The 27,027-nt window shown below is 40.1% G+C and overlaps 1 protein-coding gene across 1 annotated transcript; it reads right to left on the bottom strand.

Annotated features, from left to right (window-relative positions):
- Positions 1 to 255: 255 nt before the first annotated feature.
- On the bottom strand, positions 256 to 22,572 carry LOC124265145 (serine/threonine-protein kinase 26-like). The gene is made up of 12 exons (XM_046699935.1): positions 22,155 to 22,572; positions 20,420 to 20,695; positions 18,720 to 18,820; positions 15,553 to 15,649; positions 14,138 to 14,245; positions 12,766 to 12,879; positions 11,814 to 12,410; positions 9,920 to 9,983; positions 7,703 to 7,761; positions 3,069 to 3,241; positions 970 to 1,054; positions 256 to 478 (listed from the first exon to the last, which is right to left on the bottom strand). The coding sequence occupies exons 1-12, from the start codon at positions 22,245 to 22,247 to the stop codon at positions 398 to 400; spliced, it is 1,848 nt and encodes a 615-aa protein (XP_046555891.1). The 5' UTR covers positions 22,248 to 22,572; the 3' UTR covers positions 256 to 397.
- Between the last annotated feature and the right edge of the window lie 4,455 nt (positions 22,573 to 27,027).

The raw sequence follows: 27,027 nt of genomic DNA, 5'->3' as shown, positions 1-27,027 counted from the left end.
TTTCTAAAAAATTAAGTTGCATTTTGTATCTCACAACTGACACACATCTCCATGGCAACATGATTGAATGATGATAATCCTTTCTTCCAATTGAATTTTCTGGGACAAATCTTCTCTCCATAATGCCAGTAGGAATAGGTTTCCTTGAATTAAAGCAGAGTTTTGTATATCAACTAAGACAGATCTCCATGGCAACATGATTGGATGATGATAATCCTTTCATCCAGTTCATGATTTTATTGGACAAATCTGGCCATGGGAATAGTAAGGAACTGAGCTTCTGTTTGTTCAACACTGAAAATCACCCTTCAATGTACATTACTTTTCATAATCACTTTGCAAAGGTCATATCCATAGCAACAATGTCAAAACATGAACTTGTATCAGTGTATATTGTCTATGACGTCCGACCTTCACTAATCAGAAAGGCTCCAAATTTCTTGTAGTTTCTCCAGCCAAGCAGATCCTGTAGTTGTACCTGTGGAGAGCAGACAGTGGTTTAGTGAGGAGAGAGAGTGAGTGAGTGAAGTTTTTATGCCACTTTTAGCAATATTCCAGCAATATCATGGTGGGGGACACAGAAATGGGCTTCACATATTGTACCCATGTAGGGAATCGAACCTGGGTATTTGCCGTCACGAGTAAACATTTTAACCACTAGGCTACCAAACCTCCCGGCGTAGTTTAGATCATTAAAACAGTAATCCATAAAGGATGTCATGAGAAATGATCTGTTGTTATAAATGATTAATACAAAGGTTTTTGGAGGTGGTTAGTCAGCTTAATCTAAGAAGTCAGGAAATCTTTGGATATCATTATGGAATTCATCAAATGTGCACAGGTGGAATTTAGAGATCTAATGATAGAAATGTTAAAAAAACCCAACAACATGAAGTTTGGGGAGCAATATTCCAATACATGTATTAAAACGCGACGTGATGAGTAACTATGGCAACCACTCAATCTTACCTGGAGCAGACGTTCATCCTTCACTATTTCCACCAGCTGCTGTGCTCGTTTGAACATGTCGTCACCAAGGTCTGACTTGCACAATCTGACAACATTAATACACACAATACAGAGCTGAAATAATTACCAACATGGACAAGGAGATCCAGGTCTCAAAGTGTCATGAATGTGAGAGCAGTTGTATATATGTCAAGGATAACTAATCGACTCTATGACCGATAATCCAGTTTTTATCTCGTAACATGACAACCCTCAAGGTTGCAATGACACAAAATCAGGCAGGTCACACATTTTGGCCATCCGATCCTCTTTTGTCAGCTGTAACAACAAACATCAGGAACTGGCAACCTATTCTGCCCTGAAATCCAAGTGGCATCTGAACCCGTGAAGATCCAGGCTAGAATTGGTCTCCAGCAACCCATGACTGTCGTACGAGGCGACCGCCATATTTAGCTGGAATATTTCTGAGTCACGTAAAACTCATCTCAGCTCAACACAACGCAAGAGGCAACACATGTCATCGAATCCCACCTGCATCTGTCAATGCCTATGATATCATTCACCCGATTGTCTGGTCCAGATTCACTTCTGGACATAACTTTGAGAAAATGACAAAGGAAAATATCTGAAGAATTTTGATGATCAATTCATTGGATTCATCCAGATATCAATCATGATATGCAATACCTATTATCTTACCTCACACATAAATGTCGCTTTCTGATTGGCTGAGCGTTCTTCTATTATTTTCAGTGTACCCCACTTACAAGAGAGTAACATTTCAATGTACCCCGCTGTCAATGGCAGCTCATTTGGTACTTCATGGTAGTTATTCTTTATCTCAAATAACATTGAATCATGTATGATGTACGGAAAGTACCGATGTTTTCCGAATGCAAATCAATGGAAGCAGAGACCATATAATAGATATATTATATGGTCTCTGATGGAAGGGAGATAACTCTAAATCTGTTTTTCTTGACAGCAAAATCTAGCGATGGATACAAAAATATTTGTACCCGTGCTTCAAACAATTCAAAATTAACATTAAGGTGTTCGGTAAGATAAATACGTTGTACACTGGTCCCTCGGGGCCCATGGGTTGATGTACCCTCGAGACCTGAGTGAACAACTTATATTGTAATGCATGTTAATAAATTACAATTGTATGAATGCCCGTTTTGTCAATAATTTGATTGTCCGGTCTAGGCTTGACTATTTACAAGCCGCCATCATATAGGTAAATATTACAGAAACATTACCGTTACATAACAAACAACTAAGTATGATAAGGCATCAGATGTTACATGAATTACCTCCCTTGGATTGTATGGTCGACAGTTCATGTGTTCTGTCACTAACATGCTGTCTGACACTCAGTTGCTCTAAGCCAAAACAATTTTGGTGTGCTCGTGTGCCCTGTACTATCAGCGGGTAACAGCGTTGACAGGGCTCATCAATGAATAACCGTATGTCATTAACACCAGGTGCTAAGTGCATAAGCACACACCATCACAGTGCCCTCCTTCAGTGGTCTCTCCCATCGGACACACTCACTAGACTGAACTAAATCTCTAGTCATTCACCTCCGTATCTTAACCATAGCTCTCCCTCTCCATCACAGTATTCCCCATAATCATGTCCCTGACTCACTATTGTACGACCCTCTCCCTCTGTGGTGTCACCCATAAAATTCCAGGTTAGAATTGATCTTAAGTAACCCATGCTTATCGTATGAGGCACCTAACGGAATCAGGTGGTCAGGCTCGCTGACTTGGTTGACACATGTCATCGGTTCCCAACTGCATAGATTGATGCTCATGCTGTTGATCACTGGATTGTCTGGTTCAGACTCAATTATTTACAGCTCACTGCCATATAGCTGGAAAATTGCTAAGTGCCTCATAAAACTAAACTCGCTCACTCTATGGTGTCAGAATACCTTAGAGTCGCTCACATCCCAATATTAAACCATATCTAAGTCCCCACCCACACTTTAAGACAGATCTCTCTTCATAGGGTATTCACCTCCCGATACTCAAGATTTCCGTGTCCATACCCACACCCTGTGACAGTTCTCTCTACATGGGGTAACTCACCTCCCGATATTCACCATATCTGTGTCCCCACCCAGACTCTTAGACAGCTCTCTCTCCATGGGGTCAGCATCCCCTGCTAGGAATTCTTCCTTCCTGAAGACCACTTTCTGACTCCGAGTAAAGAGAGTGACAGTCTTCGAACTGTCAGCGGGCATTGTCTTCACTGATGGCTTCTACAAGAACAATGTCCAGAAGATAGTGGACAGTTGATGAAGAATGCGTTCACTGAGGATGTAGAATGTAGTGTGCAGTGGATGAAGAATAAGAAGACATGGTCATCATTATCCCCGCGACAGACTGTGGGATGAGTGAGTGAGTTTAGTTTTACACCGCTTTTAGCAATATTCCAGCAATATCACGGCGGGGGACACCAGAAATGGGCTTAACACAATGTGCCCATGTGGGGAATCGAACCCGGGTCTTCGGCGTGACGAGTCAACGCTTTAACCACTAGGCTACCCCACCGCCCGACTGTGGGATGAGGTGTTATGAATGTGTAAGATAAAGCATATAGAGAAGCATCCATCACCACAATTAAACCATTTCAAGGATATAGATTGTGAAGATTAGTGCCAGTGTCGCTGTGTGGAAGCATGTCATCATTGAGGACACCACGCACGAAGCTATTATATATCCTAAGAAATGCATGACAAGGGCCCATTCTCTTCCCACAGAGGTTACTCCTGTCATATCTTCCTACGTAACCTCTGTTCTAATACGGCCCTTTCATGGTGTGAGCGTTCAAGACTCGTGATTGGAGGTACTCAGATTTAGTTGTGCAATCAGCGACGTTGTTTCAAAAGTGACTCATTCGCAAGGCCTCAGAAATTTCCGTATGCTTCGAGAAAACTAAACCTATTCCCCTGCGCGATGCGCAAACGTTTCTTCTAGACAGAACTCAGTCATGTTATGGCGGATCAGTGGCGTCTCCATCGCCCCTGTTGACAACGGACAAGTTAGCCATTAAACGTCTTGTGTGTAACATCAACACAAGTCCCCGGCAGATGGGGGTTATTTGTGGCCCAACATTTGCTTGTGTTTGTCACGTTGAATCTAAGTCGATGTAACACGTGTTCTGACTGGATAGAAAGAAGGGAGATAATTCGTGTTGCGATCTTTTGCCGCTAGGGGATTTTACGAGAACCGGGAAATATGGCCGTATTAGAACAGAAGTTAAGTAGGAAGATATGACAGGAGTAACCTCTGTGGGAAGAGAATGGACAAGGACCATGACTCCATTAAAAATTGTAACACGGTTTCTGATTTTAACTCCACCATAGCTTTCATGTGCTGAAAACACATACCACATTTGGTTTCCCCATCTATAACAGTTACTGAGAAAATCTGTTCCCATTGGGGATAACATGTACCAAGTCAAGAAATGCATGACAAGGGCCATAACTCTTTAAAGACTCATAACATGGTTTCTGTTTTCAAACTCCATCAAGGCATTTATGTCCTGAAAAACACATATCAAATTGGGTTTTTGAGAAAATCTGTCCCAGACTGATGGACGGAGCTCAAACCTTTATCCCCCTTCCACTTCATGACGGGGAATAAATTACAGTGTAGAGTGGATGAAGAACAACAGTGTAGAGTGGATGAAGAACAACAGTGTACAGTGGATGAAGAATAACAGTGTACAGTGGACGAAGAGTAACAGTGTACAGTGGATGAAGAACAGTGTACAGTGGATGAAGAATAACAGTGTACAGTGGATGAAGAATAACAGTGTACAGTGGATGAAGAATAACAGTGTACAGTGGATGAAGAATAACAGTGTACAGTGGATGAAGAACAACAGTGTACAGTGGATGAAGAATAACAGGTGTACAGGTGGGCCGAAGAATAACAGTGTACAGTGGATGAAGAACGGTGTACAGTGGATGAAGAATAACAGTGTACAGTGGATGAAGAATAACAGTGTACAGTGGATGAAGAAGAATAACAGTGTACAGTGGATGAAGAATAACAGTGTACAGTGGATGAAGAATAACAGTGTACAGTGGATGAAGAACAGTGTACAGTGGATGAAGAATAACAGTGTACAGTGGATGAAGAATAACAGTGTACAGTGGATGAAGAATAACAGTGTACAGTGGATGAAGAATAACAGTGTACAGTGGATGAAGAATAACAGTATACAGTGTACAGTGGATGAAAAATAACAGTGTACAGTGGATGAAGAATAACAGTGTACAGTGGATGAAGAATAACAGTGTACAGTGGATGAAGAATAACAGTGTACAGTGGATGAAGAATAACAGTGTACAGTGGATGAAGAATAACAGTGTACAGTGGATGAAGAATAACAGTGTACAGTGGATGAAGAATAACAGTGTACAGTGGATGAAGAATAACAGTGTACAGTGGACGAAGAATAACAGTGTACAGTGGATGAAGAACAACAGTGTACAGTGGATGAAGAACAACAGTGTACAGTGGATGAAGAATAACAGTGTACAGTGGATGAAGAATAACAGTGTACAGTGTACAGTGGATGAAGAATAACAGTGTACAGTGGATGAAGAATAACAGTGTACAGTGGATGAAGAATAACAGTGTACAGTGGATGAAGAATAACAGTGTACAGTGGATGAAGAACAACAGTGTACAGTGGATGAAGAACAACAGTGTACGGTGGATGAAGAATAACAGTGTACAGTGGATGAAGAATAACGGTGTACGGTGTACGGTGGATGAAGAACAACAGTGTACGGTGGATGAAGAATAACGGTGTACGGTGGATGAAGAACAACGGTGTACAGTGGATGAAGAATAACGGTGTACGGTGGATGAAGAACAACAGTGTACAGTGGATGAAGAATAACGGTGTGTACAGTGGATGAAGAACAGTGTACAGTGGATGAAGAATAACAGTGTACAGTGGATGAAGAATAACGGTGTACAGTGGGCCGAAGAATAACAGTGTACAGTGGATGAAGAACAACAGTGTACAGTGGATGAAGAACAACAGTGTACAGTGGATGAAGAATAACAGTGTACAGTGGATGAAGAATAACAGTGTACAGTGTACAGTGGATGAAGAATAACAGTGTACAGTGGATGAAGAACAACAGTGTACAGTGGATGAAGAACAACAGTGTACGGTGGATGAAGAACAACAGTGTACAGTGGATGAAGAATAACAGTGTACAGTGGATGAAGAACAGTGTACAGTGGATGAAGAATAACAGTGTACAGTGGACGAAGAATAACAGTGTACAGTGGATGAACAACAGTGTACAGTGGATGAACAACAGTGTACAGTGGATGAAGAACAACAGTGTACAGTGGATGAAGAATAACAGTGTACAGTGGATGAAGAACAGTGTACAGTGGATGAAGAATAACGAGTGTACACGGTGGGCGAAGAATAACAGTGTACAGGTGGATGAAGAATAACAGTGTACGGTGGGCCGAAGAGTAACAGTGTACGGTGGATGAAGAATAACAGTGTACAGTGGACGAAGAATAACGGTGTACAGTGGATGAAGAATAACAGTGTACAGTGGACGAAGAATAACAGTGTACAGTGGATGAAGAATAACAGTGTACAGTGGACGAAAATAACAGTGTACAGTGGATGAAGAATAACAGTGTACAGTGGACGAAGAATAACAGTGTACAGTGGATGAAGAATAACAGTGTACAGTGGATGAAAAATGACGGAGTACAGTGCATTTTCTATACCACCTTCTTTGTACGATCAACTGTGAAAATTGGACTTACACATATGAATGGAGTAGGAAGGTAGCAGAATATTTAAGCAGTCTAAGTAAACTTAGCTATAGGCTCAGTATGTTTCATTACACTACTATACTGAGTCTAACCAACCCTAGTAGAAGCTCGCATCAGCTAACCTTTTGGACTGACCAATCAGAACACAGCTTACCAATTCGCTAACGTTAACATTCGCACATACTGTTTGAACCTTTACCTAAAAATCAAAGCGATTCGAATGCTATTTTCCACGATGCGATCTTTCGAGGTGATACACCGCGGAGGACACAATGAGTAAACAGTCGCTGAACATAGTGTTTTTGTCAATATTCAAGGATGTCATCTTGTGGAAATATAAGCTAATAGTAATCATGTCATAAAGAAAGCCCTAAAGCGTATATACTGCAGGTGAAATATCTGTGTTTTATACAGATTTTCATTAGTTGATAGATCAGTGTCAGCAGAGACCATATAATAGATGGTCTATTGTGTGGTCTCTGGAGTCAGCGACCAGGGAAAATCCAAAAAACGTTTTGTAAGTCCCGCTGAACCCTAACAAGTAGTCATTGTCTGATTGGTTAAATCCATTCAGCCATCTCGCCGTTTTGATTGGACGGTCACAGGTTGCTCAAAGGTTTCTTCTAGGGTTTGTAAGACTCAGTATAGCAGTGTAACGAATAATACTGAGCCTAGGTTTACTTAGACTGACATTTAAGGATACCAACTTCTACATCATAACACAATATTTCTGAGAATATTCATCAGGTGAATGAATCAGGGAGAAGTAAGAATATTCTCCAAAATGCTGTATTCCTCATAATATAGACTCTGACATCCATAAATGTTCCCCCCCCTATGTTTATCTGTCAAACGCCATTCAAAGATTTTATGAGTGGAGTGAAAGGATTTACCTGACTCTGGGCAGACTGGTCCTTCTCTGTTGTTGACGTTTTCTTCTTCTCAGAGGCAGCTGAAACAACAGGAGACATTTGTGACATGTTCCAGGATTATAGTTTCGTTTGTTTGTTTGTTGTTTAACACTGCACTCAGCAATATTGAAGCTAAATGAGCCCGGCCATCCAGTCTGTTTTGTTACCTTGTACGGCATGCATTGTTTTCAGGAGAAATATTCTAATCAGGACTTCCATGGATGCTTCCTGTAGCTGGTCGTCACACACGAAAGATCCTGGTTTGGTTGCCCCACACTGATGCAGTCTGCAACATCCTTCCCTGCCTGAATCTGTGATAAGTGGATACACTCTTTGTTGTTTACGCCCCACTCTGCAATATTCAAGCTATTCCTGTGGTCTGTAAATCATCAAGTCTGCATTAGACAATCCAGTGATCAACATCATGACCACCGATCTGTGTAAGTGGGAACCGATGACATGTGTCAACCAAGTCAGCAAGCCTGACCACCTGACCCCGTTAGTCGCCTTTAACGACAAGCATGGGTTGCTGGAGGCATATTCTAGCCTAAATCTTCTTCAGGTTCCAAGGAGTATAGCCTCTAGTCACAAGGATACTCTTATTCCGGACACAAAAGAAACTTGAAATACCTGTGTTAAGCCCATTTCTGGTATCCCCTGCTGTGATATTGCTGGAATATTGCTAAAAGCTGCGTAAAACTAAACTCAGTCAGTCAGTCCAGACTCAAAAGGTGTTCAATCAGTCATCTAAGGTGGAATAATTCATTACTTCTCTTAACTGTGCCACAAATCTGTTATTGTGGGTTCAAATCCAAGAACCATCTTGATTTTATTTCCAGGTTTCTCCGCACTTTACCATACTCAGTGTTCGAAATAAGCATCCACGTGAACACCCAAGATGGGTCGACATTAAGAGGGAGTGAGGAGTGACAAAATCATATTTTCCTGACCGACAGACAGGTGAGTATTTGACAAATAATATCTCTAGACTTCACCCTCAGTGACCCTAGATGAGTATTTTTGAGTTCAAGTTGCCAGCTTGTGGAAGCTGTGCATTTAAATAAAGCTCATCAAACATACATTTTCTCTATTTTGTTTATTTGAAAACTACTTTTTAACAATGTCAATTGGACTGGTGGGTTTTTAGTGGCACTTGTAGGTCTTAAAAGTTATCGGCCTTGATAAATATTTTTAGGGACTTTCATACACAGCCTTACTAGATTGTTTGAACAAAACAGCAATTGTCTGTGATCTGTATCACCCCTGGTTTTTCTCCATCATACAACTGACATGCCAACATACAACTGACATGCCAACATACATATGACATGCCAACATACAACTGACATACCAACATACAACTCACATGCCAACATACAACTCACATGCCAACATACAACTCACATGCCAACATACAACTGACATGCCAACATACAACTGACATGCCAACATACAACTGACATGCCAACATACAACTCACATGCCAACATACAACTCACATGCCAACATACAACTGACATACCAACATACAACTCACATGCCAACATACAACTGACATGCCAACATACAACTGACATGCCAACATACAACTCACATGCCAACATACAACTGACATGCCAACATACAACTGACACAGCAACATACAACTGACATGCCAACATACAACTGACATGCCAACATACAACTGACACAGCAACATACAACTGACATGCCAACATACAACTCACATGCCAACATACAACTCACATGCCAACATACAACTGACATGCCAACATACAACTGACACAGACAACATACAACTGACATGCCATCATACAGCTGAACATACAACTGACACATGCCAACATACAACTGACATGCCAACATACAACTGACATGCCAACATACAACTGACATGCCAACATACAACTGACATGCCAACATACAACTGACATACCAACATACAACTCACATGCCAATACAACATACAACTGACATGCCAACATACAACTGACATGCCAACATACAACTCATCCAATATCACCTGATATGCCAACATACAACTGACATGCCAACATACAACTGAGTTCTTGGCAACATACAACTGACATGAGTGTAACATACAACTCACATGCCAACATACAACTGACATGCCAACATACAACTGACATGCCAACATACAACTCACATGCCATCTTTCAGTAAATGAAGTAGACGTACCTTTCAAGAAATTTTTCTTCTTCCTTGTTTTTAGTTTTGCATCTGGTGGTTGTCTTGACTTGGGCTAAATGAAAGAACAAGATTCAGAATACCATATTCATATGAATGTTGCAAGTATGTTACTAAGATCTTTAGTTCCTGTATTACAAACCTGACATCAATTTCTACTAGTTTGCAGAATATGATGAGATTAGGTCTTTTCATAAACTGGGAATAAATATAATCTTAAATAAATTGATCATTTTTTTTTAACAACAAAAAGCAAATTTTCAGATTTTTCTTCAACAGTTTAGCTATGTTTCTCCAGAAAGTTATTTAAAAAATTTCAGGCCTAACAAAAGAAACTCACACAGAACAAATATAATCACTCTGTGCTCACTGACTGTTAAGCTTTCAGGTGGCGAAAGTTGATCCAAACGTTCCGATTGGATTTACATGTCAAGAATAATTGAATATCAGAAGCCAAGCCAGTTAGATTTAGGCCACAATATTCCAGCAATATCCCAGTTGGAGACACCAGAAATGGGCCTTGCGACTTGTAACCATATCGGGAATCAAACCCAGATCTTGCCAAGCAAACTCTTTAACCACTAGGCTACCCCACTGCCCCTACGCAGCAGATTATTCACCTATTAGTCAAGCTGCTGTCTTTCCACACTCGAAGATCCAAGTTCTATTCCTAATATAGGCACAATGTGTGAAACAAACAGCATTCAAAATTAACGCTGGTCCTTAGGCCCGAAGCTGACTAAAAACCACTCGGACCCACAGCTTTTGTTTTCTGCAGGTCCTTATCGCCGACAGCGTTTTCATCCCCAATAACTAAGTGTATTATTTTTCAGAAAATATCATTCAGTAATTTCTAAATTTTATCTCATTCAGCAAATCTTGTCTGTTAGTAAAACGACTATCATTTTCGAGGAAGCAGTTTAGATAACTAAGATAGGGCCTTTTTTTAACTCACATTTTTGGTTTTTTGCTGGGAATTAAATTGTAGCTAAAATATAGGGCCTACACATTCTGATCCGGACCCACAACTTGTTATGGTTCTGGGTCCTTTCAGCTTTTCAGGGTTAACGAAAACACACTGGAAACAAATTGTTCTCTCTCCACACAAACTAACCTAGGTTTCAGTCCCCACAGGCAGAATATGTCAAGTAAAATATGGCAGCATATAGTTTCCTCACTTGACCATTGCTGTAGCAAGTTGTATACCCACATATAGATCATAGAGATAATCATTAACTATATATCGATTGACTATTATCAGAAAAGTAACTTTGAGCAAAACTGCCCAAAATGTCTGAAAGAAATCAACATATTTAAGATCACTGATAAGTGGTGATGCCATTTTAATGCATGGATTACTATCAAAAACAACATCCTGAACATAAGTCACAAGCAGCCGAGGAATAAAGGCCTAATTCTGTGTAATGTGTGAATAAAATAACGCTCTTTCTCAACACAATACATTATATAGGATATTGTCAATGACACAATTTTCATATCGATCACCTTTTAATGACCTTTTATAATTTATAGCTAGAGGCGTGATGATTTTTTTTTTTTTTTTTTGGGGAGGGGTGGGCACATTTTGTTCTGGGGAGGTAGTGGGGGACATCAATTTTGTACACATGTGGGTGTTTTAATCAATTTTTGCTACATATACGGGGGTGGAGGGAGGAAGGGGGGGGAAGTGTCACTGATCTTGTACATGACACGCAGGAGGGTCACTCACATTGTACATGGTTCTCCTTAAAAATCATCATCACACCCCCTCGTTATGAAGAGTCCAATAACTTTTCGACAACAATATTTCTGATTATCGATCATTTGGGGCAGACCTAATAATTCATAAGTTTTTATGTACTAGAAAATGAGTGCTGCTATATACCTCATCAATGGAATCTTTGGAAGGAGGTTCAGCTGATACGTTACAAGATGCCAGATTCTGTCTCGCCCACTGAATGACGTCATCAGGGTCAGGCTGGATGTCATAATAATTATCATCGTACATTTCAACAGCTTGGTAATAGTCTCTGAGCATGGATCTCTGCGATGACGTCTTATCACGTTTTCTTGGGCTCTTCTTCACAGTGTCATGAACACCAGACGTCTCTCCGTATCCAATATTGTCCACCATATCATCACTATGAGGATTATCCCCATTTTGCAACCCTGTCCCGAATTTTCTCACAAACTGAGTTGTCTCCTCCTGACTAGGATTACGCGTCCATATTGTTTTAACAGTCCTTGACAGTGCAGATTTTGTGGACGACAGAACGCCGATCTCAAATCCGTTCCCTAAGCCTGTTGCCGTGTTCTGCCTGAAGAACGTCATGAGGGAGTCGACAATGGCGTGTCGGTCTGAGCGTAGTGATGGCGTAAGATCGGGCATGTCTACTCGGCTGTCACTTCGAGATGTTGACAGACGGCGTCTGCTCCGTGGCGAGATCTTCATATCCCCTGAGCTGGGTCTCTCTTGGTTTGACTGGAGACAGATCATTGATTACATTCTTACATAAAATAAGATTTCAAAATAGAAAAAGATTTCATCAGAGTAAGCTACCCTAAACTCTATAGCAAATGGTGCAGTCTCATCAACTGTGTGGCAACAATGTATTATTTCTCTCTTTTTCTCTCTATCTATAATTTCTGAAAGTAAATGTGGAAAAACATTAAAGCATGTTGTGTTTGACACAATAATCAAAACTTTAGGGAATTATTTGAAAACATTTCCAAAATTTAGATGCTTTATAAAACTGAAAAGACATCAGAAATGGTTTTATTTATCATAATTTACAATAAATTGGCAGTCTTACGGGAAGCAGTGTATTAAGTCCCACCTGTAGTTGTTTGACGATGTCCACAGCATGAGGCCTGAGCTGTGGGTCCTTGTTCAACATGTCGTTAGCCAGCCTCCCTAGGTTCTTGCTGTACATAGCTGGAACAGTCGGCGCCTGCGCAAGATGGATGACAAGTGTCCAATACACCAGAGGTGAGGTGAGGTGAAATTGGGTTTTACGTCGTGCCGAGAATATTTCACTCATATGGCGTGCATGCGTGTGTATGTGTATGTCGCGGCTGCTTGTACTAGCCCAGACTTAAGCTAGTTTTATAGTGCTAGCTCACTGAGATACCATGCCGCAGTGAAGCAAGAATACCCCACTCAGACACATTATACTGACTCTGAGCCGACCAGTCCTTGTTGTTCCCATTAATGCCGGCCCAGGCAGGGGACCAACAAGTACCATATTTTAGCGTCTTTTGGTATGGCGTGGTGGGGATCGAACCCGCGACCTTCCGCTCTCCCAATACACCAGAACCATTGTTACATTTACCAACCTCTGTAGATATATTCTAGCACCACTAATTGTAAAAACTACACTGACATGAAGCATGGTCTTTCTCCGAGAGCCTTTCAAGTCTCTATTTGCCACTGCATCCACTGTTTATATTACACAAAAGTATTGTTTCTATGGGACAGGTAGCTTATAAAGGAGGCTTTGTTTCATCATGAAAAAAGTTATATAAAAAGTAAATGATGGGTAAATTATGAGGAGTGGTGGGCTAACTGTCTAAGATGCCAGACAAGTGATCCAGCGAGCTTGAGGTGTCGGGATCGAGCCCACCTGTGACCAGGTGTAAAAACCTTGGATTCAACTTTGTGCGCAGATCCTTTCAGTGTTGTCACAACCCCTAGTGTACAGTACACAACCCTGTGCACTTAAAAGAACCCACGAATCCGTTGGTAGATGACCATATGGTGGCCACATGAATAGGTGCAAACACGTAGTTGTGGGTACAGCAACGTGCAGTAATGTGGACAAAGTACTGTGACTTTGTGTCCCAGTCCACCAAGCTGTGAACGAGTACCTCGTAAGGATGGGAAATCCACATCAACTCGGTGCACCTAGCTAGTGGCTGCAAGAGTTGTATGATCCCCAGGGAGTTTAGATTGATAATACAATATGCCGTTTGGGATTGACATCTATTGATCGAGGGAAAAACAACTTTTGAAGCACCTGAGAGTGATCTTGAAGTAGTTCAATAGGGTCCTATAGAAATGTGGCATATAATATAATAATAATAAACAATAAATCATCATTTATGCCAATTGCAAAGCTCACCAATAGAAATGATTTTGTTTCATTGGAAACAGGAAATGGAAAACAGACCATTGGATGGAAGATGGCAGAAATACACGAGATATCTGACCTTGCCCTTGATGATCCTCTGCACCATCTTCTGCTGTGATGGTGACTCGAAGGCGAAGCGTAACGTCATCATCTCGTACACGCAGCAGCCCATGCTCCAGATGTCAGCCTACAAACACAACAACTTTCTTGCACTTCTTGCACAGAATCTTGATTTTGTTTATTCATCAGTGTTGTACTTTAATATCTGTTTTAAATAAAGGGATTTATGGTGGTTTCAATATAACCTTACTTTCTATCATTGCTTACATCCAAGTATCTCCATGTATTTTGGGGAAACCTGAAGTGACAAGGTTGACTCATACCACTTTCATAAAACTAACAAGCACTTGTTCGGTTCTGAGAAGCTAAAGGGACCATTCATATTTATGGCTAGGGGTGATGATGCTTTTTATGGAAGCATGTTCAATATGTATGAGCCCCCAAACTTTATGTGACACCCCACCCCATCCCCAATGTCATGTACAAAATCAATGACAACCTCCCTAGTGCATGTGTACAAAATTAGTGATACACACACACCCATTAAAATCATCACCCCACTAGCCATAAATTATGAATATTTCTGCCTTTGTTTTCATATCAGTGTTGGCCACAGAGATAAAACACACATGCAAGACAACATTTGAAAGAAGGATGTGTTTCTTTTGTTTAGCCTTCTGTTACAGAATACAGGATTCAACTCATGATGCAGGGGGTATCGCGTGTGATGATTCTATGCAACTCACTGTGATACATGAAAGGCACAATGTCACATAGTTTTGACAATATTTTGACCTATATTATATATATTGGGGCATATGCACTCAATTTAGACTTATTATCATACAACTTGCCTGAAATCGATAATTGAAACTTGAGATGAACGGCTTCCAAACAGAGAACACTTGCCATATATGGAATGTAAACATTGAAAACTGTAAGCGCTGCGGTGTTGTCAATGTTTGCGAACTGGTTTCAATCACAAATTGTGTGTAGGATATTAGTAAAGAGCACTCCAAGGAAATAACTCTATGGGGATCTCTTGAAATAATGTTGGGCGGTAGTCAATTAATGCAATACTGCATTAATTTATTCCCACTTTTTAATTTAATATTGTATCAAAATATTTTTGTAATAAATTATATGGTAGCCTCCCTGAGGGCTGATAGTATTATTGAGAGAAATGCATTATTTATTTTTAGAGAAATGTGGTGTGATATAGTGCCTTTAAATGACACAACATAGTGCTCAAGCTTCCCGCAGATGACTAGAACTCATCTCAAATCCTTTCTTGAGCCTACTCCAGTGATTGCCCACATGAGTTTTGTGGAGAGGTTTATGATTACAACTGATTGATTACAAGTCGCAGCTCTGAGATACCTCATGGATCAGACATTGTCTTCTACTACCGCATCAGACCTGGACAGACCTCACCTTATAACTGTAGGGCTGGAACTGGAATATCTCGGGACTCATGTATAGAGGTGTTCCCAGGAAGGTATCAGCCTGGGCCAGTGTAAAGTCCAGCTGTCTGCAAATAAACATTCGTTCAATACGGTCTAAGTAAAGTTAGGCTCTGTATTATTTGCTACGTTGCTATACTGAGTCTAACAAACCCTAGTAGAAGGTCACGTCAGCTAACCTTTGAGCGACCTATGACCGTCAATATATCACTAGACAGACGAACAGATTTAACCAATCAGACAACAGCTACAGTACTATTTAGGGTTAACAGGACTTACAAAATGGATATTCTCTTTCCTGGTCGCTGACACTGATTTCTCAACAAACAAAATCTGCATAAAGTGCAGATATTTGTTATAGATTGTATAAATGTGAGGGGAAACAAGGTAGATGATATTTTAGCGGAACCAATATGGCTTAACCACCAATTTACTCATCCAAATTTCATTATTAAGTCATGGTTTTCAAAAGGACTTTGTACCATTACATATGTAAGTGATTCCAAAGGTATAATGTCTTTCGTGCAATTAAAACACAAATATGACTAGAATGGCACAGTACTACACTACAACAAAATGTTATTAAATATTCCTCTCCTATGGAGAAAATTTATATCAAATGGAGATTTCATTGAAGAAAATATCAATATTCCAGAACCCTAAAGAAATATGTTAAAATATTCTAAAGGTTGTAGGTAGATTAAGTCTTGTAGGTACTTTTACGATACTTTGATAAAGAAAGACAATCTACCTCTCGTCTGTACAAAACGGAAAACCCAATTTCCAGAAGATATGAACTGGAAATCTACATTCACTAAATTTAGAAAATGTACTAATGATGTTAAACTGATCAATTTCAATACAAATTTATTCACAAGAAAATTTACACCAAACATAAGTTGCTATATATGAAAATTGTTGATGATGATGGTTTGTTTGTTATATACAGAAGAAAGAAAAATATAAAGCGTGTATTATTGCTGTCAGCATACAAAAAAAATCTGGTCTCACTTTGAAGCTTTTTGGAAAGACGAAATACCAAGCTTTGTCCTAACTAACACCACAATCGTTTTTAGTTCCTAATACTCAGATTATCTTATAATTCATATCATTTTCCTAGCCAAGAAATACATATGTAATATGAGCATGAAAATAACATTCCTGTATTTTGGAAATTCAAGAAATCTCTCAAAGAGATAATGAAAACAGAAAGATATACTGCAAAAAAACAATGAAGAAAACAATTTGAGCAAAAATGGAGACCACTGGTGGGTATGCTTCAATAGTTCCAGTCTCAATATATCTTTTGGTATAACACGTGAAAATGTATTTGACATTTAGATATCTGACATTATACTCCTGAACTGAATAAAAATAGTTGAAACAAAATATACAGACCTTTGACCTGAAGTATATATGCTTAGGGGTTTCTGATGACATGGTTACTATTAACTTATATTTCAGCAAGATGACTTCCTGGAATATTGACCGAAATATTTTCAGCGACTGTTTACTCACAGTTGTGAATAATGGCGTCCTCCATGTGTATCACTCAGAAGCAATCGTGCGGAAAATAACATTCGGAATTGTTCAAGTTCGAACGTTTTTGTGGTAAAAGTTCAAACGGTAAGTGCCAATGTTAACTTTCGTGATTTGGAAAGCTGTGTTCTGATTGGTTAATTCAAAAGGTTAGCTGACGCGACCTTCTACTAGGGTTTGTTAGACTCAGTATAGTAGTGTAATGAATCATACTGAGCCTAAGTTCACTTAGACTGTCGTTCAATATTGTGTCTTCTAACACGGATCTTCAAGGGTATGTCCTACCAAGACAGATGGTCCTTACATATAGGGTTACGCAAACAATCATTATCAACATAGCATGCTTCGTCAAATGAGTGAATGAGTGAGTATGGCTTTATGCCGCTTTTAGCAATATTCCAGCAACATCACGGCGGGGGACACCAGAAATGGGCTTCACACACTGTACCCATGTGGGGAATCGAACCCGGGTCTTCAGCGTAACGAGCCAACGCTTTAACCACTAGGTTACCTCACCACCCCCTTCTTCAAATGAAAAGGGCACCACATGCTGCAAGTATATAAGCTTGAAAGAATATCTGATTGTTTAAACACAGTTGATAAGTCAGGTGCTGAAGTCTCCAGTCACATTTCAAGATTCAATTCAAATGAAGCTAAAAACGACAAAAATTTATGTCCTGTTTGATTATCAAAACTGTTGAAGAGCAAACATGTGACATCAACGCGGACTAAGTACAATGGCACTTGTTAATCCTGATTCAAAAATCAAAAACAGCATGGACAGTTGAGGAATTCTAACGATTTCACCAAAAATACACAACATTTGTTCAATACTGTGTCTTCTTGATACCAAGGACTTGACTCAGTGGACTTTTCAAGCACAAATACCACTGTATCAATAGAAACCTGCAGAAATCCTGCAGATAGATCAACTAGGTTACATTACTTTTAATACACTTCTTTATCAGTTTTAACGTATATTACTTTAAACAATAAGTGGGTATATGGATCTAAGGATTTACCAATTTTTCAAGAATATTCCAATTATTTATTTGTGTATAAGTAACAACAAATGAATGAATGTTGTTTTCTGATATATTTTGAGTCAAAAACACTTTAATTATAATGACATCTGGGTCAGTCAAACCAGTGATCAATAGCATGAATGCTGGAACAGTGTGTCTATCTGATCCTCACTTTAGAAAACATCAAACTCTAATTTTCAGGATTAACCATCTATATTAAGAAGAAAATTTAAGCTACACCACAACGACCCCTGATGAAATAAACTACCCTGCCAACTTCAAAAAGGATACGGCCCTCAGATAAAACAAAATACTCTACCAACTTCTAAAAGGATATGGGACATTGGCTAAAATAGTGCATAGATGAACAGAAGAAACCGTCCTTTGACTTCTTGTTCAATCAATCCACTTGTTCATCAAAAAAAAACATATCAAAAAGATATTTGTTACACAATCATGTAAACAGAACAAATCTTTTGGTGACTTAGGAACCTGTCGTTGTTCAAGTTATTGGAATCCCTCTCATATGTTTTAATCTCATTTTTGTAAATTTGTGTCCATTTTACTTCCTCACTTTGCTATTCCAAGGTCTCCTATTTTCACAGTCAAATCTTCCATCAGAAAGATGTTCTTTGTCTTCAGGTCTCGGTGAAGAATCTTCCTCTCATGCAGATACTAAAACAAAAAACATTCTTCATAAGATGACGGAATTTTAGTGTTTTTGTTTGTTTAATGCCCCATTCCAGTATTCCAGCTCTACTGAGGTGTTCTGTAAATCATCAGGTGTGGACCAGATAATTTAGTGACGGACACTCGGATATAGTGACTTGCATCAAGCAAAGCAGTGAAAGAAGCAGGGCAATGGAGTCATCCCACCGGTGACATGCTTACCCTGTCAACAAAATAATTACTCAATAAGTACTTGAGTATTATGCAGCCCTGGACGTGCCATCGTTGACGGGGGGAGTATGTAGCAGGGCATGGAGCCATCCCACCGGTGACATGCTTACCCTGTCAACAAAATAATTACTCAATAAGTACTTGAGTATTATGCAGCCCTGGACGTGCCTTCTGTTGACGGGGGGAGTATGTAGCAGGGCATGGAGTCATCCCACCGGTGACATGCTTACCCTGTCAACAAAATAATTACTCAATAAGTACTTGAGTATTATGCGGCCCTGGACGTGCCTTCTGTTGACGGGGGGAGTATGTAGCAGGGCATGGAGTCATCCCACCGGTGACATGCTTACCCTGTCAACAAAATAATTACTCAATAAGTACTTGAGTACTATGCGGCCCTGGACGTGCCTTCTGTTGACGGGGGGAGTATGTAGCAGGGCATGGAGTCATCCCATAGATGACATCCTTACCACATCACAATGCTTCCTCTTTGGTCATGTGGACAAGGCCTCTGACTTGAGATCAGAAAGTCTGTGGTTCGAATCCCAGCGCGATACTCAGAAATCTTGTGACCACTACACAAGAGTGTAGCATGGGCTGATGAGAACCAATTCTAACCCCAGATCTTCATGGTGGTCTGCATGAGAAAACAGCACTCAGAGCTGTATATCTTGAAACAGAACATAAACAGGCAGTTCCAAATGGAAATTTAAAAAACTGTTATCTTGTTGTGAGAGAAAGTCTCACCTTTAGCCCAGCTAGGGTTAGTCAAGGTGCTCCAAGGCACCAGCAATAACCACTACCACTATGTGCTGACCAACATCATTGTGCTTCTTAAAAATCTCTACCTGCATACAGTGAAAACCTGTGCATACCACAAAGTATCAACGTGCCTGTTGTCACTTCTTACTAAGAATCATACACTAATGCCTTATATATAGGAATGTGCAGCTATTCATTACCAACAGCACTAGTATGTTTAACATTTTAACATCATTATTTGGAGGAGCCTTTGGATAGATTTATATTGCCAATTCCCACCAAGAACCATGCATGTCCTCTACTATATAGAGATAAGTAAACAATCATTAGCAACAATAATACATCTCAAAACAAAAAGGGCACCGTAATATCTGATTGTTTTAATACAATTGGTTTTGATATTATTAGCAATTGATATTCTTGTCAGGTGCTTAAGTCCCTTGTGATATTGATCACATTTCAGAATTCAATTCGCATCGAAGATCCAGGTTCGATTCCCCACAGGGGTTAAAAGGTGTGAAGTCCATTTCTGTGTCCTCCACCGTGATACTGGTGGAATATTGCTAAAAGCAATGCTAAACTAAACTCACTCACTCACATACGATAACTCACCTGTAAAGCCTTGGCAATCTGCAACACCCACATAGAAATCCTGTTCTCTGACACTGGTTGTTGAGGTTTGGCATCCCTGCAGTCACCAAGGTAACAGTACATGTCGCCCCGAGGGCAGTACTCTGTGACCAGGATCAAGTGGTTCTCGTACTCAAAGGCATCAAAACAGGCGACGACATTCTCGTGTCTCAGCTTCCTCATCAGCTTGGCTTCCTGCATACACTTGTCTCGTTCATCATTGGAGAAGCGATCTTTGTCGATCACTTTCAGGGCATACTGTAAAACCATGGATGGTACAGACTAGCTTTACGAGTCAGTTTGGATTTCACTATCAATCATCGGAAATAATCAGTGGACCTGTGAAGATCCGGATTATAATTGGTCTCCAGTAACCCATGCTTGCTGAAAGAGGGGATTGGGTGGTCAGGCTCGCTGAATTGGTTGACACATGTCATCGTATCCCAATAGCATGGATTATATGGTCCAGACTTGATTATTTACAGACAGCCGCCATATAGCTGGAATATTGCTGAGTGTAGCGTTAATACATAATCAATCATCAATCATAAGTAATTGCACAGAGAAGTCTTTCTCTTTGTTGAATGTCATACTCACCAATGTAACAGATGTCAGACCGTGATCTATACATGATCAAGTCTAAACCAGACAATCCAGTGATTGGCATCATAAACATTAATCTACAGAATTAGGATGCGATGACATGCATGTACTAAGTCCGGAGACTTAGCACCCGATCCCATTAGTCACCTCTTACAACAAGCATGGGTTGGTGAAGACCAATTCTAACCTTACTCTAACCATGGGTTGTTCACATAGGTAAGTTCAAGACTCAGTTATTTACAGACCACCATCATTTTACTCGAATATTGCTGAATGCAATGTTAAACAACAAAAAAAACAAATCTGATGAGCGAATTTAGTTTTATGCCTCACTCAGCAATATTCCAGCATGGAAATCACAAATCTGATGAAGATCCAAAGCAAATTTGGTTAGAAGGAAGTGGATAAAAACTTCCCAAGGGAATCTTTTATTATTGTCTTGGCTTAAATTTGAAATAGGTAGTGCTTCAAGGCCCCACAAATTAAATGTGGAAAATAAGAAAATTAACATACATATAGTTTTTTCATTTCTTTTGTTATGCCACTCGCAGAAAATATTCCAGCTATATCTGTAAAAATATGTAAATCTGGACCAGACAATCCAATGATTAACATCACCAGCATCAATCAATGCATCAAGGGAGATACTGAGGTGCATCAACCAAGCCTAACCAACCAATTCATCATGACAAGAACAGGTTGTTCCGAACAATATCTCTTACCCATAATCTCCATGGGCCTAGTATATGTGTTAAGAGCCAACTGCAATTAAATTTTTGGTGCAATAATAGAATCCACTTGCCACCCAGTTGATAGTAGTATTTACGACATAGACGTATCAAGAAAAAAATAATTAGTAACAATTCACTCGATAATAGGGTTAGTTGTTTTGGGGCACAGGACTTGTAGTGCTAAAAAGTTAAAACTGCCATCAAAGGAATATACAGTCAATGAATCCTTTTTATTACTAAGACCCCTCAGTGACAGTATATACCTTGATGGCAGTTTTAGCGTTAAACCCTGTGTTTTGGGCAGGTTATCCCTAATCCTTTGCTTATGGATCCTCCAAAATAATATACTGACAAACATATAGTGGCTCCAAATGTTTACTTACATCTTGGCCCTCATCTCGGTCCAGTGAACTCAGCTGAAACACTTTAGCAAAACTCCCCTCTCCGAGTTTGCAAGTGACACTGTACGAAGTCATCACTACGGAAAGGCCTGTTACTCATTGGCCACAGAAAACTCTGAAGATTTCCTTTTAAACTACATCAGCTGATAGTTTTGTTTAAAAAACACATCCGAACGGCGTTCATTAAAAGAGTTGATTTTGGTTCTAATGCATACGATGAGTATGGTTCTTGCAGATGCAGTGTTAATATAGATGCACTCGCATCATGTCAGCTGGAAGTTGCTCCTAATAATGTTCGTTGAGGGGTCCATAATCGACGTGATCGAACGTGTTTTCCCAACAGAACTTTAAGACGCAAAAAAACATCCAACGAAATTCCCCATGTTATGAAAATAGAGGAATGTTAGTATTCCGGATGTAGTACAAGAGTTACTTCCCATCTCAACTTCCGCGTCCTGGTTGCCAGGTGATCGGGGCACCTGCTGATGATTTTACGTACGGTTCTATAGGTTAGTAATCAAGCTTTTATCGTAAGAGTGAGTGAGTGAGTATGGTCTTACGCCGCTGTTAGCAATATTCCAGCATTATCACGGCGGGGGACATCAGGATTCACACATTGTACCCATGTGGGGAATCGAATCCGGGTCTTCGGCGTGACGAGCGAACGCTTTAACCACTAGGCTACCCCATCGCCCCTTAATCGTAAGAGAATGAATGAGTACGTAAATGAGTATGGTTTTACATTTCGTTTAGCAATATCGCAGCAATATCACGACGGGGGACACCAGAAATAGGCTTCACACATTGTATCCTCTAATACTGTAACATGCTTGAAATAGTGAAGGTTTATTCTACGTTTTCCGCACTATGAATATTAAAACAATACGGCGACAATAGAACTCCAAGAGATGTCCGCCCATTCCACATTTTGCTTCTGGATTTGTAATTACATCCTCGGTTATCCAGCACATCAACCATTAAATTGTATGATAAATAATATAGTTGATAAATAATATAGCCAATCGATTATCTAATCACCGACCAAAATATTGTTTGATGCTTTCCCTCAGGATCAATTTTCGAAATACCCAAGCTAGGTCTTAACATTCCGAGGACAGTGGACAAGTATAATTCAAGTATCTAGATAAAGTATGCGGGGATCATTCTGTAAATGGGCGTCATGAAATGAATCATTGCTGTCGTGAATAACTTAGGATATAATATTTCGCTTGGTGGAGATCTGAGGGGGCATCTAAAGACGAACTGTCAATAAAGGTCAGTCAACGTCGAGGCGTGGAACATTTAAGGATCATATCTGATTTTTGTATTTTGAACTCGAACTGAAACAAATGATATCAAATGGAAATAATGCATATGTTTGTTGATATTTGATACGCCCTGTCGTTTCTGAGCGCCATGGTGCCTACAACCAAAGGGGTATACTGTCGAAGGAAAATCTGCTATCTTCGTTGGTTTTCTTTTCGTTGAAAACGAAATTGCACACTTCAAAGAGGCTTTATCAGATCTGTATGAAGGTTTGTTGGTTTGTTGTTTAACGCCGCACTCAGCAATATTCCAGGGCCTAGATTTTCGAAGCTCTCTTAGCGCTAAGATAGTCGTAAGTTAATGTTAATGTATGGCACTTACGACTATCTTAGCGCTAAGAGAACTTCGAAAATCTAGGCCCACCTTTTTGGCGGCGGTCTGTAAATAATCGAATCTGGATCAGACAATCCAGTGATCAATAGCATGATCATCGATCTACGCAGGTGGGATGCGATGACATGATTGTGTCTGCGAGCCTGACCACCCGATCCCGTTAATCGCCTCTTACGACAAACATGGGTAGCTGACGACCAATTCTCACCCGGATCTTCGAGGGTTCTGTATGAAGGACTGACTGACTGACTGAGTTTGGTTTTACGCCGCTTTTAGCAATATTCCAGCAACATCACGGCGGGGGACACCAAAAATGGGCTTCAAACATTGTACCCATGTAGGGATTCGAACCCGGGTCTTCGGCGTGACGAGCCAACGCTTAACCACTAGGCTACCTGTATGAAGGAAGGTATTATATCGGGTTAAAAGATCTAATTTAATTAGATTTGATACATGGGTAGAATTGAAATAACGGTAAATGATTATGGCGGCCGGTCTGTTGGTAATGTAAAATAGTAATTTTGAAGCTGAGAAGAATTGCTAAGAACTTCATTAGGAGCGTTTGGTGTATCCGGTCCTGGATCTGGTCAGTGAACAAACATATTACAGATTACTTTCGAATCTTCCATCTTCGCTTAAAAAGATTTTAACTGATCTAAACCTTCGCGACTGAGAAATGTTGACTGAAAATATCAGCAACATTTGTTCCGTATTGCAATAATGAATCCCGAGGTATTCCCTGAGGTCAGGTTCAATCCGTATTTCAATAATGAACTGCGAGGCATTTCCTGAGATCGGGAACCAATCCGAAAACTATAAAAGGGTTTGATTAATACATTCGAGAAGAATAAGGCTTATCTGAGCCTGATACATCGCACAACACGGGTTCAACACAAGAAGATGAAATAAATATTTTAAATATATTTTAGCAGCATAGGGAAATCGATCACAAAATGATGTTACCGTGACTTACGTTTATGCACTTGATGAGATAAAAAGGGTGAAAATGAGTAAGAATGCATGGAGGATTGTTATTTATATAGGAGTGATCGAGTTTTAGCAGCATTACGGTCACCGATTTTACTAAACGGATGTTCAAACTGTGTATTTCCGCAGCGAGCTTGATCTCAGCGTTCTATTTCCAGTTTGGACATCCGGTTATCGTTCTGCTGTTGCTACCATTTGTTTGTTTGTTTTTTGTTTAACGCCGCGCTCAGCAGTATATTCCACCTGTATGACGCTGTCTGGTCCTAATCGCGTCTAGAACAGACGAACCAGTGATCAACATCACAAGCATCGATCTACGCTATTTGGGTATGATGCCTTGTGTCAACCAAGGCAGTGAACCGGACCATCCGATCCCGTTAGTCGCATTTTACGACAAACATGGGTAACCCGGATCTTACCCCATTCTAAGGCCACACGTTTTTTATTACTTGGTTTAGGGATCCGCCGACCGTAATTTTAGCAAAACAAAATTTTAAATGTTGCAACAAATAAAATCGCCGAATTAACGTTATCGAGTGAAAATGCTGTTGTTGTTTTTTTAAAATCCTACTATGGTAGGAAATGAAAACATCTGAATGGCTGATGGCATATTCTATTTTTGAAGCAGCATACTTGTGGTGAAAGCCCCTTACGGGGAAAAAAATCTGGAATAGCATTCTTCTTTCTTTTTTTACCACCTACCGACCGGAATACTTCTGTAAAAAATCCGTAAACCAAGTAATAAAAAAGTGTGGCCAAACCCGGATCTTCACGGGTTATTATTATTTGTAAATCTTCAAGGATGTGTTCGTCATCTTGAGAAGTTTTCGCTCGGGTTCTTAATCACTTCAGACTCGTGTTTCGCCAAACCCTGAATTTCCTGTCTACACAGGTGATTTACAGATCGGATGGTCATTTTCTGTAAGTTTGAAAAAGCATGTCATCTTATCCCGACGAGGAGCCTTTTCATTATATCAACCACTGTTTTGTCTGGTTCAGACTCGTAGTTTAAGGCGGTCAAGAGAAGTAGCTGAAATATAAGTGCTGATTATGCACTGACGTAACACTGGCCGACAACTGTAGCCTATGCTGTTCATTACATGAACCCGAAAATTTCATGCACTAAAACCTATTTAAAATTGGTTTAAATATCATAAACTTATCATCATAAAACATCTGGATTTATTTTGTACTGAGGTGGAAAAGTCTTCTAATTGGCGAGTCGGGCGCCTCAGCCACTAAGCCACATATCGTTACAGTCGCTTTCCATTTTATCCTTAACAGATGTCAAATCTGGTCCTAAAAGTTGCAGATTTCACCCCGGTGTTTGCGGCCTTGCCGCGCGTTGTCATGGTTACAAATTCGACCAATCGAGGCTCACTTCCGCTGCACGAGTTTTTAATGCGCGTTAGTTCCAGACGACATGTATGGAAGAAGAAGGGCGTTTGTTCAACAATTGAACCAGATTGTGTCAAATTCTTCTGAATAACCGGTAAGTGATCACCGATCATGAAACCTGAATAAACGGAGAGAAGGTTGAACTGGTGCTTTCAGCATAGAAATTTTAACTGGGACAATGTGATTTTCTCAGATGAAAGTTGTCTGTGGCTGTTTCCTAAAACACTGACATTCTGGACCAAGCAAACTTAAAAACCTTTGTATCAGCGCCCTAAGTACAGTCCGAAATTAAACGTGTGGGGTGGCATATCTGTGTTGGGGGCAACGCCCCTCTGTGTATTTGAAGGGAATATGAACAGTGAGCGGTATTCTCGAGGGACATTTACTTCCATCTGCTCACGTGTTCTATGGGAATGTTTGGATTTTCCAGCAGGACAACGACCCAAAACATCGTTCAATGCATTCAGAGGCTGGTTTCGGACCCAAAATATGACATTATTAGATTGGCCTAGCTATAGCCCTGACCTAAATCCAATAGAAAATGTTTGGGGACTTATGAAGGAAAGTGTCAATAAGAAAAATCTGACAAATATTGTTGAAATGAAAGAAGAGGTGGTCCGATATTGGAACAGCATGGGTCACGACTTTCTACGTTCTTTGATCAGTAGTATGCCCCGCCGCATTGAAGCCTGCGTTGCTGCCAATGGTGACTTGACAAAATACTAACTGTTCACCTGAATCTGGAGATATGTCTTTGAATCTGGAGTTATGTTCTGCTAATATTCACATTTAATACGTGAGTAATGAGTGA

The sequence above is a fragment of the Haliotis rubra genome, unplaced genomic scaffold (genome assembly GCF_003918875.1).
Source record: "Haliotis rubra isolate DU_JTF1 unplaced genomic scaffold, ASM391887v1 Scf963, whole genome shotgun sequence".
Classification (NCBI taxonomy): domain Eukaryota; kingdom Metazoa; phylum Mollusca; class Gastropoda; order Lepetellida; family Haliotidae; genus Haliotis; species Haliotis rubra.
Note: the sequence above shows the minus strand (reverse complement) of the source record. Positions and strands in the feature narration are given on the sequence as shown.